This window comes from Juglans microcarpa x Juglans regia, chromosome 3S (assembly GCF_004785595.1).
Source record: "Juglans microcarpa x Juglans regia isolate MS1-56 chromosome 3S, Jm3101_v1.0, whole genome shotgun sequence".
NCBI classification, from domain to species: Eukaryota; Viridiplantae; Streptophyta; class Magnoliopsida; order Fagales; family Juglandaceae; genus Juglans; species Juglans microcarpa x Juglans regia.
The window spans coordinates 21,719,726-21,734,258 of NC_054599.1; the positions used below are offsets into that span (position 1 = coordinate 21,719,726).

The 14,533-nt window shown below is 36.4% G+C and overlaps 2 protein-coding genes across 2 annotated transcripts; one reads left to right on the plus strand and one right to left on the minus strand.

Annotated features, from left to right (window-relative positions):
- Positions 1-3,042, plus strand: LOC121257385 (ACT domain-containing protein ACR4-like). The gene is made up of 7 exons (XM_041158375.1): positions 1-365; positions 580-625; positions 716-830; positions 916-983; positions 1,603-2,202; positions 2,300-2,404; positions 2,496-3,042. The coding sequence occupies exons 1-7, from the start codon at positions 292-294 to the stop codon at positions 2,838-2,840; spliced, it is 1,353 nt and encodes a 450-aa protein (XP_041014309.1). The 5' UTR covers positions 1-291; the 3' UTR covers positions 2,841-3,042.
- Positions 3,043-6,910: 3,868 nt separating this feature from the next.
- LOC121257386 (photosynthetic NDH subunit of lumenal location 5, chloroplastic-like) lies at positions 6,911-10,852 on the minus strand. Its single transcript, XM_041158376.1, has 7 exons — positions 10,646-10,852; positions 10,310-10,522; positions 9,764-9,914; positions 9,555-9,643; positions 8,185-8,239; positions 7,927-8,012; positions 6,911-7,290 (listed from the first exon to the last, which is right to left on the minus strand). The coding sequence occupies exons 1-7, from the start codon at positions 10,658-10,660 to the stop codon at positions 7,138-7,140; spliced, it is 762 nt and encodes a 253-aa protein (XP_041014310.1). The 5' UTR covers positions 10,661-10,852; the 3' UTR covers positions 6,911-7,137.
- Positions 10,853-14,533: the final 3,681 nt, after the last annotated feature.

The window sequence follows — 14,533 nt, forward strand, 5'->3', positions numbered from 1 at the left end:
GTATGTCCCATTGTCCCTCCAAAACATCTTCGTCCAGCTGAAGAGCCACCACCACCCAACCAACTACCCATTACAACAAACCACAACCCCGATTCAGAAATCAGAATCCACAGGCACAAACAAAGAAAGTGCCAGAAAACTCAGACAGAAGAGAAAACAAATATAATAAATAAAAGGAAGGAAACCAGCAGAGCAGAGATTCCAGAGCAGAAAGATACTCTCTTTATCCCCTCACTCATTACTCTCTCTATTTCAACCTCTCAGGTTTGTGTTTCTGAATTTCATTTCCAAATGGATTGTTGGTCTTCCCCTCTCGCTATGGATGATGAGTTTGAGAAGCTTGTGATTCGAATGAACCCTCCCAGGTACTTTCTTTCAATCTCTGGATGTTTTTTCATTGCTTTTATCTGTACTGGGATTCCATTTTACGTTCCAATTCGGTCTAGGCTCTGGTGGAATTGGACCGCTTTTCTTTCATTTCTCGATATTTCCACCGTATTGAGCTGAAAGCGTCGATCTTGATTGTTTTAGCAACATGGGTTTGTGATTTAGTTCCCTGCTTGATTACGGAATTTGCAGGGTTACAGTTGATAATGCCTCCAGCAGGAAAGCCACTTTGATTAAGGTATTTGATTGAATTCTCTAAATTATTTTGGGTTATCTTGTATGCAATTCGAGAGACCCTCAGTTGCAATGAATTTTGTGGAATTGTTAGGTTGATAGTGCAAATAAGCGTGGGAGTTTGTTGGAGTTGGTTCAAGTTCTCATTGACTTGAATCTTATAATTCGTCGAGCTTACATTTCTTCTGATGGGGAATGGTTCATGGATGGTTAGTTTCTGATTTTCATACATACGTAAGACCCTGGATGTGTGGTTTGTGATTGAGTTTTCTTGTTTCCATTTGTTCTTTGCAGTATTTCATGTCACAGATCGGAATGGGAACAAGCTATTTGATGACGATCTTGCTGAACAGATTCAACTGGTAGATATGCGAACCAACATTCTTTTTACGTTTTATTTATACCAATTATGAAGTGCCTAAGAAATTATTACCTTGGAGCTGGAGATATTGATGTTAAGAGTGCGAATTCTGAAGGGTGTTTAAACTGATATACTTCTAGGAAGAACTTGGTAGCTGATTTCTGTTGTTTTCCCCGTTACTTTGCTAAACGCTCATATTGGTTTTGACTTTTGTGCAGTCCGGAAAATTTTTGAAATTAGTTTTATCAATAGCCTAGCTTTATTTATTCCTATTCGGATCAATATAGCTTCTTATATTCTGCTAAGGAATCCCTGTTCATATTAATTTCTTATTTAATTACATGATGTTCATGAAAGGAATCTAGTTGATCAAACTGTACATGCGTACATAGATATCAAACAGAAATAGTGTTGTGTTCTATGAAGCCTCCAATGGGCCGGGGGCTAGCTACAAGGACTTTACTTAAATCACCATCCTCGATTACTTAGATCAACAATTAGATACTAGTAGGACCAGACAAAGGAGGGGCTGTGCTTGCTGTTTGGTCTGTAGTATAACTATTTAGATGGAGCCATGAGAATTGCAAGCCATATTTATAGTTTAATTTTACATGTCACAGTCGCTAGGACCTAAGGCACATAGCTTTCGATCCTTGAGAAGGTCCGTGGGTGTCCAAGCTGCCACGGAACACACAACAATTGAATTGACTGGAAGAGACAGGCCAGGCCTACTCTCAGAGGCTTTTGCTGTTCTTGCTGACCTCAAATGTAATGTGGTAGCAGCAGAAGTCTGGACCCACAATTCAAGAATGGCGTCAGTTGTCCTCATCACTGATGAGGCAACTGGATTGCCAATTGACAATCCTGATCAGCTTGCTAAGATCAAACAACTTCTTCTTTATGTGCTAAAGGGGGACAGAGATAAACGGGGTGCAAACACTGCTGTTTCGGTCGGTTCCACTCATAAGGAACGGAGGCTGCATCAAATGATGTATGCTGATCGCGATTATGATATGGATGACACAGATTGCATGTCAACAAGTGACAGGAGCAAACTTCTTGTAACTGTAGAGAAATGTGCAGATAAGGGATATACTGCTGTGAACTTGAGGTGCCCTGACCGTCCTAAGCTATTGTTTGATACTGTATGCACGTTGACAGATATGCAATATGTGGTATACCATGGAACTGTCATTGCTGAAGGACCAGAGGCTTATCAGGTTGTCTTTTGTTACTTTGAATTGCTTTGATCGCTTTTCTTCTTGATTATGCTTTGCATTGACTAAAGTTGAAAACATTGGATTTCTATGTTTATAGGAATATTATATCAGGCATACGGATGGCTGCCCTATTAGTTCTGAAGCAGAGAGGCAAAGGGTAATTCATTGCCTGGAGGCTGCTATCAGGAGGCGAACTTCCGAGGTAAAAGAGTGTGGGGGGATTCAAATACATACACGATTTTCAGTACTTGTCCAACTCTTATGTGATGCTAATGCACATTCTCATAATACAGGGCATAAGACTAGAACTCTGTGGTGAAGACAGAATTGGCCTTCTATCTGATGTTACTCGAATATTCAGAGAAAATGGTTTATCAGTAACCCGAGCCGAGGTCACCACCAGGGGTTCCCAAGCTGTAAATGCTTTTTATGTGACTGATGCATCAGGAAATCCAGTAAAGAGTGAAACAATTGAGGCAGTTCGGAAAGAGATTGGCCTCACAATGCTACATGTGAAGGATGATGCCTTCTCAAAATCTCCAACCCAGGAGAGTGGGAAGTTCTCTTTGGGTAATCTCTTTCGAACCAAATCGGAGAAGTTCCTATACAACTTGGGTTTGATAAAGTCATGTTCTTAAGCATTAATAAGTCCCCCCCCACAAAAAAAAAAAAAAAAAAGAAACAAAGGAAAGGTGCTGTCCATTAATGCCTGTAGATATCAAGAAATGTCTGCTTAGTTGTAGATTTTGCAGGTGAATCCCTTGTTGATCTTGGTCAGGCTTTGAACTTTCAATATTTCAACAATTGCTAAGCCTCATGCATACATTTCCCTATGCTGTCTCTTTTTGTTCCATGTTCGGTGTACATAAATCCTCTTGTTTCATCCTTTGGTCTTCAGACTGTTTTGTAGACTATATATATATAGATGGACAATTAAAAACGCAATTCTTTTGCTGCGGCATCAAACATAATGCCGAAAATGACATGGAAAATTTGAAAGACTTGGCTCAAAAGGGTTTTGTCGTTTTTGTTAAAATAAAGCCACAATATTCGTCGAAAAAACAAAGACTAAAATAAAAGAGAAGAGATAGATAGATAGCCATGACCCCTGATCTGAGAAAGCCGCCAAGGTTGACATGTTGCAGTCCTGAGGATTCCATAACACATCGATCAAGTCATTCCTCTGAGTTGAGAAGTTTTCATTCCATGCATTTATTATTATAATTTTCTCCTCTCTTGGAAGTGGCTACGTAGTGGTTTGGTAGGTAAGGTCACTACCTCACAGTAACCTCACAGCTCTCTGGAGTCTGTACTCACTACTCCATGTGGCCTGTATTCATTGGTGCGAGAACTTGAGAACTGGTTTGCCACTTTTTACTTCCTTTTCCGACTTCTATTATTGTTTTCGGAATCTTTTGCCTATTAAAAATTGTTTTGTTCTCGCTCATTGTACCCAAGATAAACCTCCCGTTTTCCATACCTGTTGATGACATCCTTTCTCCACTACATATATTCTACTTTTGAAGTGCTTTTCCTTTAGTTCTATATAGATTATATATAGTTTTTTCTTATCACATTTGCTGACTATGGTTTTGAAAGTAAAAGGGGCAAAGAAACTGGTTCTTATCAATTGAGATACTATTCAATTCTCCGACCCAATTGAATATAAATAAAGATGAAAGAGTAATTCTATATACAACAGTGAAATGCGTAAATACTGTATAATTGTTTTGAAAAAGAGTAAAGTCTATTATTAAAAAATTAATTTTTTTCATGTGAGTTTCATGTTTTATTTACATTTTACAAAATGATTACGCGACGATTGCATAATTTATTTATTGTAAATATCTTTTCTCAGCTTGAAAAATGCACAGACAACATAAATAATTACCGATAAAAAACTAAATTGATAGGACGATGATGTCTATAATCATTTGAAAACACTTAGTTCAATCGCCCTGGATAAGCGTCCCCCCCCCCCCCCCCCCCCAGAAACATACTGTGACTCCCTTGTTCTTAATTACTCGTCGAATAAGATTATTGGAAGCTTATCCTTGATATACCCCTTCAAATCCACCGAACAAGGCTGTAGAAAATATGAAGAAAATAGAGAACTAGATAAATATATATTAGATTGAAATATACAAGTTGTCATCTAATTTGTGAAAACTTTGGAAAAAGATGAGGCAAAGCACTACAAAACTACTGTGTACGATTAAATTCACATCGATGTTGTGTGTGTCCAATAACTTTCTTAAATGGGTATATTTTCAGACGACGATATCAAAGACTAAATGTAGAAGAAGATGACGCTTATCCACGCGACTGACCTCAGCGTTTTTTTCAATTTTCTTTTATACTTTCTTTCAACAATCAAAGCAAGTACAAAGTAAAAGTTTTTTCCGCAGAGCTCAAATATTTTGAAAGAAAAAGAAACTTAAAAAAGAAGCCAGCGGTAACATCTTTCCTACATTTCTTATTATTGTTTTTTAATCAATGTGACGATTAAAAAATATTATTTCAAGGACAGATTGCGCACCGTTTGCAAGGGCCGAAGGGCGACTGCCCCTTGAAGAATTGTAATCGTTTTCCTCTATATATCGATCAATCAAATATTGATTTGTGAAGAGTCCAGACAGATCCTTAAAAAATGGAGGGAGGTTTGCGTCACGCATCTTTACAACCGCATGTGACGTCGTTTTCACTTTGTCCGTATTAGGCCGAGATTGATCGCTACCGTCCGTTCCCAATCAACTGCCGATAAGTGGGGGCCAGCCCTTCAGGGCTTGTACTACGTATTCTTTATTTTTTTTTTTAGATTAAATGTAGTATATAATTAATAATTCATTGCGTCATAAAAAAATATGGTATTTATTGGAATCTTATTGGGAGCATGAAAAAGCATTACCTTCTCTTTTATTTATTTATTGTTTCAAAGCCAACAATAACGTGACATTATATCCCACCGATAATTGGTGACTCAATCTTATGCAAGTTTATCCAAAATATTATATTTAAAAAAAAAGAGAGAAGAGAAAAATGGAATACTTTATTAATTAAGATTCTTTATAATTTTTTATTTTTTGCCAAACATTTTTTAGATGACTATATTAAACCTCACAATATTAAATGCTGACGGTAGACAATATGAATCCCAACATTAAATAAGTAATGTCCACATGATATGTATTTGGTTCATTTTCTTTATTATTATATGGAAGCTGCTATAGCTATTGAGATCCTCACCGAACAGATAAATCGGCGAGAATTCTCAGTGAGATTCTTGATGGCCCAAGTATCATTCTTATTATATATTATAAAGAAAAATAATAAACACACAATACTTTATACGATAATATTTTAAAAGGATGGATATTTTTGTAAAATATCTTATAGAACTAACATCACTTTATAAAAATATCCTTATTTTATAACATGTATTGTAGCGTGTACACGGACTCCTCACACGACCACTACTTTTTATGTTTACATGAGGTCCCGTGCACCAATAGTTTTGCTAAATTAATAGAGAAATAATTTATACAAATTTTAAATAGATAAATTTTATATAAATATTTATAAAAAAGAAGTGTAAAAAAAATTATTCTTTATCAGTAAGACTTATTTTTTTACAAAAAAATTATATAACATTTGTCTATTTAAAATTTGTCCCTAATATTACTCATATTTTATTAGTTATATATTTGTCTTTTATACGGACAGTGTGTCTGCAGCTCTCACCCGTACAGGTTCTCACACTTTTTTTTTTTTTTTTTTTTTTTAATTACTTGTATTGTGATGATGAATTCATTCATATATGTAGAGGTTCGCACGCACGATTTGTTTGTTGCATGGATATTCATATACTTGAAAGATTTAAAAATCCAAAAGGGGTGGTAGAGGGGTGAGTCATAGGTGATTGTAAAGTGACATATTCCGAATATTCTGAAACGAGAGAAGAGAGGAGACTGTGGGTCCCACCGCTCACCAACACGGACAGCGTTCTCTCTCAAAACCACCTCCAAGAAAACCTAATCTTCTAATACTACTTTTCATCGTAATTTTTATTATTTTCTTATTATTTTATAATGTGACGTTAAATAATTAAAAATTATTTATTATATTTTATTTATAAACCTATAATTTAATATCACATCATAAAATAATAAAAAAAATAGATAAATAAATTTTTTCATCATCCAATAATGGTTACAATTTTTTCAAAATTAGTCAATAAATAATAATATGAATAGAGTGGAAGTACCATCTTTTATTTTATAAAAATTTTTACTCATCATCTCTACACCACACAACACACAATTCTATACCCAATCATAGAGGAATATGATATATGTTACATTCACAATTAACTATGTTGATGCGATATTATTCGTTTAACAAATAGATCAGCTTTTACTTTTCAAAATAAAGACTTAAAAGATTGACGAGTAATATCACATCAACACGGTATGATTAAAAAAAAAAAAAAAAAAAGAGGATGATGTGTATCATTTGACAAACTTTAGTTAACAAGTGGGGTAGTGTGCAGATAAAGGAGCACGAGTCTTAATGGAGTCCACTACCCAAGCCCGACAAAAGCTGTGGTTCTGAGATTGCTAGAGTAGGCCGACTGGTGGGTTCACGGGCCCATTTACAATTTTTGCAATATCAGTAAGGAATAATAATAATAATAATAATACATCCAGCATAAGCATAATGGATGACGATTCATCCATTTACAAATCTCATCGAGCTTCTTATTAGATGATTCAAGTGCACGTATTCAAGAACCCTAAACCTTCAGTAAAGGATTCCCTAATCTCTTTAATAAAACTCCCAGTGTTATAAATCTCTTTCTTCGGGAATAAAAATAAACAAAATCCTTTGGTGCATAACTCATCCAAGAAGAGAAAAAAAAAACTAGGAACATCCACGTCAGACAACTGGAAGCTCACCGCAGTCAGCAATGACCACCTTCTTTCTAGGACGATCTCCTCGGTCAGTTTCTTGGGATTCAATCAGCCTAACAACATCCATGCCCTCCAGAACTTGTCCAAAGACAACGTGCCTTTGATCCAGCCATGAAGTCTGCCAATTACCAGATAAGGCAATATTTATACGTCAAGTTTAGTAGTAACATGACATCTTCTGTAAACTCTCACTAACCACAAATGACAACCATTAAAAACTCTAGCCCGCCAGAAATATAAATTGTGTTCAATTACACGACCAAATTGGTTCAATTACACGACCAAATTGGTTCAATTACGCATACAACCAAAGTTCACATCAGCAGTCCAACATGAGCCAACAGCTCATAAGGATTCCAGTATTGCTAGTAGCCAATGAGAAAGGAAGAACCAAGTTATAGCTTGCCAAGGACAGTTCATCTCAACAATGCCTCCTACAAACTATCCACCAAGAAATTTTGGAATTCTAGATTCATGAGTTGGGTTCGGCAACAAACCAATGGAACATAATTACCCAGTTTGAGGGACATGATTGCCATTTGAACCCACAAACTAAAAACTGGTGCCCAACCTTTTTAAGGATTTTCCTAGCAAACTTGACTTAGAAAAAAAAAAAAGGTTCCCACGAGTATTCTTTAACTCTAAAGTAGAACTCTGAAACAAAGGAACTGGGGAACAATCAAAAGTAAAGCATTTAAAGTTTCTCAACCAATTAGTAAGAGTAACATAGAAACTTTTTACTACATTTAGGTACCTTGACAGTGCATATGAAAAACTGACTCCCATTGGTGTTGGGGCCTGCATTTGCCATGCTAACAACTCCCGGTCCAACATGAGCCACTGCAAAGCACCATTGAGTTGCGCATAGTCACAATCACACAAACAATATAATGGAAATTGAAGAGGTAACCACAAGCAAACACGAAATCACACAAGGATCTAAGGTGGGCTTTCATTGACAGAGAGCTCCAACCAGTTGCAACTGTCTTATGAGAAGTGAAAATGAACTTACACTTGAAATTCTCATCTTTGAATGTACGACCATATATACTTTTACCTCCAGTTCCCTGCACAAATTTGAAGTTGTCTGCAATAAGTTGATGGATATGCTAACAAGTTCAAGCTCAACAGCCCACATAAAATACCACCCAAGATTACAAAATAGAATTTTATTTTTCATTTTTGAGAAACAAAACACAACATGCCCACCTGGAATTTGTTCAAGTTAGAATGACCAATCTTTTGATAAAGATATTCATTGTTAGAAAGAGCTCTAAGGCTAAAAAGAAACCCATGCATCCGGTCCAAAAATTGGAACAACAATTTGTCCGGTCAAGCATATGAACTCATGATAGATTTTTATGTTTCTGTATCACAAGGTTATCAGTCTCAGCCATAAGCGTAGACATGCAGCAAAGCTGTTGAACATACGTGACATGATTTGAATATTTGGTGGGGTGGACCTCTGAACTTTCTAACAGGGGTAAAGTTCCATCCTAGTATCTCAGATCTGACTTTTATAAATAAAACAGCACACGTACGCACATGTATGTCAACACACATGTTATACATTTTTTTTTTTTGATAAGTTGTTATACATTTCAAATTAACAAGGTTGATACCAAATGTGACTCATATTAAGCAGTTTAAAAGAAATCAAGGTGGCAGGAACAAGCGTATCTAGGGCAAGTCTTTCCTGTAATAGATAGCATTTACCATCTAAAGGTAGAAAGCTTCAATCATCTCAATGGAATTAGAGCTCCAGAATTACACTTCTAATTTCTTCCTAGCACATGACATTAATGTCAGCCTACTACTTTATGATGACAATAGGTGGTTTCTCCACCCTAGAGGGAAATATAGAGATTATCGAAGTGGCAAATGAATAGAACTTTTCATCCACAAATTCTTATCAATTGTAGAACATTTTTTTATAGTAGACTTGCTAAAAAAGGACCTTACCGCTCAGGAAAGTAATTATATCAGAACCCAGTATAAATTATTTATGAAGGTTACGTCAAATGGGTGCAAGGAAGCAAAATTTCACAACAGAAAGATGAGAAGGCATCTTTAACTACCAGCTGAGTTGACCTTTTTTCTCCTATAAACCTTGGCTTCTTACCAATTTATATTAACCACAACATCATGCTTTATCACAGTGGCCAACAACTAGAATGCTGCAAATCTGTTGATAGTTTTTTTTTTTTTTTACCTTAATCTTACTGTGCTTTGTGTCGATTCAAAACCCAATAGAAAATACTTTTTTATAAGTAAATCTGATTGAAAAGATTGGCAACAAAAAACAATGATATTGATGATGCACTGCAAACGATATTAGCCATAGATGAACTATGGACATATAAGCATGAGAAAAGCACCCACGTTTCCTTTATCAAAGTCCCCTCCTTGAATCATGAAATCCTTGATTACACGATGAAATGCGGAACCTTTGTATCCAAAGCCCTTCTCTCCTAATAAAGATACACAATTGAGAATTAAGAGTGAATAAAAATGCATCCAAATAAGATAACTAAAAGAAACCAAGAAACTCAATGAGTGAAAAGTATGCAGCCAAAAAACTAACAGACAACCTGTGCAAAGGGCACGGAAGTTCTCTGCCGTCTGGGGCACATCATCACCATACAACCCAATAACAATCCTTCCAGCAAGCTTCCCTACAGGATTCCCGATACTTACATCAAAATACACTCTGTTGGTAACTTTTGATTGTAAGGTTGCTTCCTACAAGCGAATGAAAGAAAGGCACACCCGCTGAGTCACTACACATAATTATACAACATTAAGCTCTTCGCACCACAAATCTCTCACTCACATACAAAAGTGGGCGTGTGTGTATGTGTCTCCACGTATAAACACTCGAGAATCCTACATTTGGCAAAGCCATTGAAAATGCACCAAATTATACGAGCTCACCCGTTCGGAACAGAACTAATCTTGTAAACAATCAAAACTAGATTAGGATGCGGTTCAGTAGAATATTACTAGGCAAACTAAACAGAAGCATAAGATATAAAATTTATCTTTTTATTTCTTTTCTACCAAAATCATTAATTTCTTCATATTCGCACTAACCAGAAGGTGAGTAGGAAAAATTGCGCTAAAAAGGAAACCCTAACCTCAGCACTGGCCCTGACCGAGCTAAGAAGACCAGCTCTCCTACGAGAAGGGTTCGCCGACGAATATGTGAGAGGGCTTATACACAAAGGGCCGGAGAAGAAGCTCAATGAAGACGGCGATGGAGATATCCGAAGCTTGACTGAACTGCACGTGGGACTCGGAACCCCGATCCGGTACACGCTTCGTGTACCCGATAACGACCCGACATTTGGCTGCAAATCCAAGCAAACCGAGTCAGAAAAATCAATAGGATTTTCAAACTAAATTCCTGCGTGGCTGCCAAGAAAGCTCGGAAAGATAAATAGAAAATTCGGGAAGAGTAAGAGTATTTTTACAAGGGAGGCCGCCATTGACGGATAACAGAGATATTTGGGTGCGTTTGGGACTTGGGAGAGTGGAGTTAGTGAGCAATCGAGTGATAAGGCCAGTGAGCCTTCGTTGTGGCCAGTGGGTGTTTCGTCGACGACGATTTCAAGGTGACGAATGGAACATGGAAATGACCGCCAACTTCGCCTGGTTCTCCAAAAATGACGATTGCATCCTCTGTCCTCCCAGATGATTGAGATGTCCTCAAGACGATAAGATGGTGGTTTTATTGTGTTTTTTAAATTCCACCCTTGTGCTTTGACAATTGGACCAAAGGTAAATACAAACACTTTTAAGTTTTAACACCCGATAATTTAAAAAGAAATGAAAATTAAATCAGTTTTTTTTTTAAATTTTATTTATTTTTATAGATGAGATGAGATAAAAATTAAAAATTAAATAAAATATTATTTAAACATATATTTTTAATATTATTTTTATTTTAAGATTTAAAAAAATTGAATTGTTTATTTTATTTTATACAAAAATTTAAAAAAATTATAATAATTAAATAAAATTAGATGAAATGATAATAGTTGTAAAAATAAACGAAAATATTAAAAGCAAAAAATCAAAACTAACCTTAAAACATTTTTTACACAAGATAAAAAGTAAAATTGAAAAATAAAAAATAGAATATGGGCATTCCACAACTAAAACAAGACACGGTATGCTAATCTTATTACAAAATATCGTAACAAAATATCTAATAGTTTCGCTAGTTAGAAGTGTTCATTGAACCTATTTAATTCTGCTATAAACCATTCATATAAGTTGACGCCAGGGGTGCTCCTGCCCCTAGCATGCGGGCTGTCAGGGCCCCAGGCCCAGGTCTCATCCCGCCTCGTCAAGTGCCCTCACCTAGATGATGGACTAGCAGATTGGGCCTAGTGTTGAAATTACCAGAGGAAGGTCCTACGGTTCCTCCAGACAAGGGCATTAGATTCTAAAATAATAGAAGAATGATTCTTTCTATTTTATAGTTGTTAAAATGAGTTGTAAATGCATTATTTTTATTCTTCATTGTTTTGCCTTTGTCTATAAATAGAAGAGCACGTTGTACGAATGCGATACGGAATAAAATCATATTTTTCACCCTATGTCATTTTTCCGTTATTCATCCTTCCCTTGCATCACTTGTATTATGATACCAAAGCAATGACTGAACCAAATTCACTACAGAACCCTTCCAGCCATGAGAATAATCCTCATCATCCAACCAGCCCCTATTTCATCCAACTCGGTGAAGAAGCCTCCTCCTTACTGGTTCTTGAATTATTAACTATTGAAAACTATGTGACTTGGGCAAGAATCATGTGTCATGCTCTCAACATCAAGAACAAACTCAACTTTCTTGATGGTAAAATTCCTAAACCTACTTATTAATCTGATCCTTTATTTGCTCTATGAGAGCATTGCAATGATATGACCGTATCTTGGATTCAACACTATGTTAATTTTGAGCATAGATCCACCATTGCTTATGTTGATACTGCTGCTAACATTTGGAATGATCTTCGTGAGAGGTTCTCTATCCAAAATGCATCACGCATCTTTCAAATAGCAAAAGCAATTTCTTCCTCATTCAAGATGCTAACTCTGTAAGCATTTATCACAACAAGCTCAAATGCTACTAGGATGAACTTGAGATATATGAGCCAATGCCTTTATGCACTTGTGGCTCAGTGAAGACCTTAACAAATTACCACCACCAGAGTAAAGTTATGCAGTTTTTGATGAGCCTCCAAGATTCTTACGACTCCATTTGAGCACAAATCCTTCTCTACGATCCACTTCCCACATTAAATTGTGTTCTATCCTTAATCCAACAAAAACAGCAACCTAGACAACTTCACTCCAGTCCAGCACCAGTCGCCATGGTCACCCGAGGTCCCAACCCATGTACTCCATCCCGCAAAGACAAGTTGTATTGTTCTCATTGCAATACATCTGGTCACTCTCTAGAACGTTGCTTCAACGCAAATCCCAACGTACCGGTTTGCTAGCATTGTCGCATTCCTGGCCACACCAAAGAAAAATGCCATCAAATTCATTGTTTCCCTCTAGGCCACAAAAATTCCTTCAAAAATAAATCATCTGCTAGTCATGTGTTTCTTGAGTCAGAACAAGTCAACAATGGTTTGCCTATTACTCAGGAGCAATATAGCAGCCTCATTGCTTTGCTCAACACATAACCGAATGATACCTCACTCCCGCTGCTAATCACGTTCAAGCAACCTCATCCAATCCAAGTATTGTTCCCATGTCTGGTATGCCTTTATGTTTATCAGCACAAACACACACGCCTACCAATTTTATAGATGCACCATGGATCATTGATACTAGTGCCATAGATCACATGATTTCTAGTCCCAAATTTTTTACACATCTCACTGCACAAGTTGCTCATGCGGTCAAATTACCTAATGGAACTATTGTTTCCGCCACTCATATTGGAGATGTGCATCTCTCTGATCATTTAATCCTCAAAAACATTCTTTGTGTTCTAACTTTTTCTTTTAATCTCATCTCTACAAAATCCTGTCTAAGAGTTCCAATTTTTGTTTGATTTTTTTCTAGGATTCTTGTTACATCCGGGACCTTTCCTCTTGGACGATGATTGGGCGGGAGAGAGTGCGTGATGGCCTATATCACCTTCATCTTCAACAACCTTACCCAACTACTTTAGATTCTCATTTTCAATCTTTATTTCCTTCAAAACTTGTCAATATTGCTGTTATTACTAAGTCTGATGACTTCAGTTTATGGCACTATCAGCTTGGACACAGTTTCATGATCCAACATGTTTTAAATGACATTCATAAATCTGATGTTATAATTTCGGCCAAACCAAATTTTCCTTGTAATATTTGTCTCCTTGCCAAACATCACAAATTGCCTTTTCCACACAACACAAGCAAAGCCACCAAAATATTTGATCTCATCTCAGTTGATATATGGGGACCAAATCCTACACTAGCCCATGATGGCTCAAAGTATTTTTTGACTATTATTGATCAATTTAATAAATGCTCGTGGATTTATCTATTGAAAGCCAAGTCAGAAGCAACAAGTGCTCTTCAAAATTTTTGTTCCCTTGTTGAAAACTAATTTGAAAGCAAAATTAAAACCATTCAAATTGATAACATAGGTGAATTTCATATGCCAATTTTTTACCAAACCAAAGGCATTCTACATCAACTTACTTGCGTCGCAACCCCACAACAAAATACCTTAGCTGAATGAAAACATCATCACCTTTTGAATGTGGCGAGAGCTTTAAAATTCCAATCTAGTCTTTTCATGAAGTATTGGAATGAATTTGTAGTAACAACAATCTGTTTGATAAATTGAACACCAAGTCCAAATCTTGAGTATAAATCCCCGTTGAGATTTTATACCACACCAAACCTTCATAGTCCCATCTGCATGTCTTTGGGTGTTTATGTTTTGCATCCACACTAAGTCATGCTAGAACTAAGTTTGATTCTTGAGCTTGAAAATGCTTATTCTTGGGATATCTGTATGGTGTCAAAGGATATAAATTACTTGATCTAAACACTTACCGGATTTTCCTTTCTCATGACGTCATTTTTCATGAAGACGTCTTCCCACTTAAACAAACCACCAATATCACACTTGATCCTGCCAACTTACCTTCGCCAACACAACCCGATCACTTCCTTGATAACTTTCCTTTTACAAAAAATTGTATCCTACTGACATTGAAGAAACGAACCCAACCTCTATTGAGATGGCCTCCAATGTATCTTCTATTTCCTCTGATATTATTTTTCCTCAAGTGATTCCACGCAGGTCGAATAGAATAAAAAAGGCACCTGTATACTTGTAAGAGT

Bases quoted from the DNA above. Each gene is read 5' to 3' on its own strand.
- LOC121257385 (XM_041158375.1), top strand. From the start codon at position 292: ATGGATTGTTGGTCTTCCCCTCTCGCTATGGATGATGAGTTTGAGAAG. The intron at 984-1,602 runs GTAGATATGCGA...TACATGTCACAG, and splicing joins TTGCTGAACAGATTCAACTG to TCGCTAGGACCTAAGGCACA. The intron at 2,405-2,495 runs GTAAAAGAGTGT...CTCATAATACAG, and splicing joins TCAGGAGGCGAACTTCCGAG to GGCATAAGACTAGAACTCTG.
- LOC121257386 (XM_041158376.1), bottom strand. The intron at 9,915-10,309 runs GTTAGGGTTTCC...ATTCGCTTGTAG, and splicing joins CGGTCAGGGCCAGTGCTGAG to GAAGCAACCTTACAATCAAA. The intron at 8,013-8,184 runs GTAAGTTCATTT...GGTGCTTTGCAG, and splicing joins CAAAGATGAGAATTTCAAGT to TGGCTCATGTTGGACCGGGA.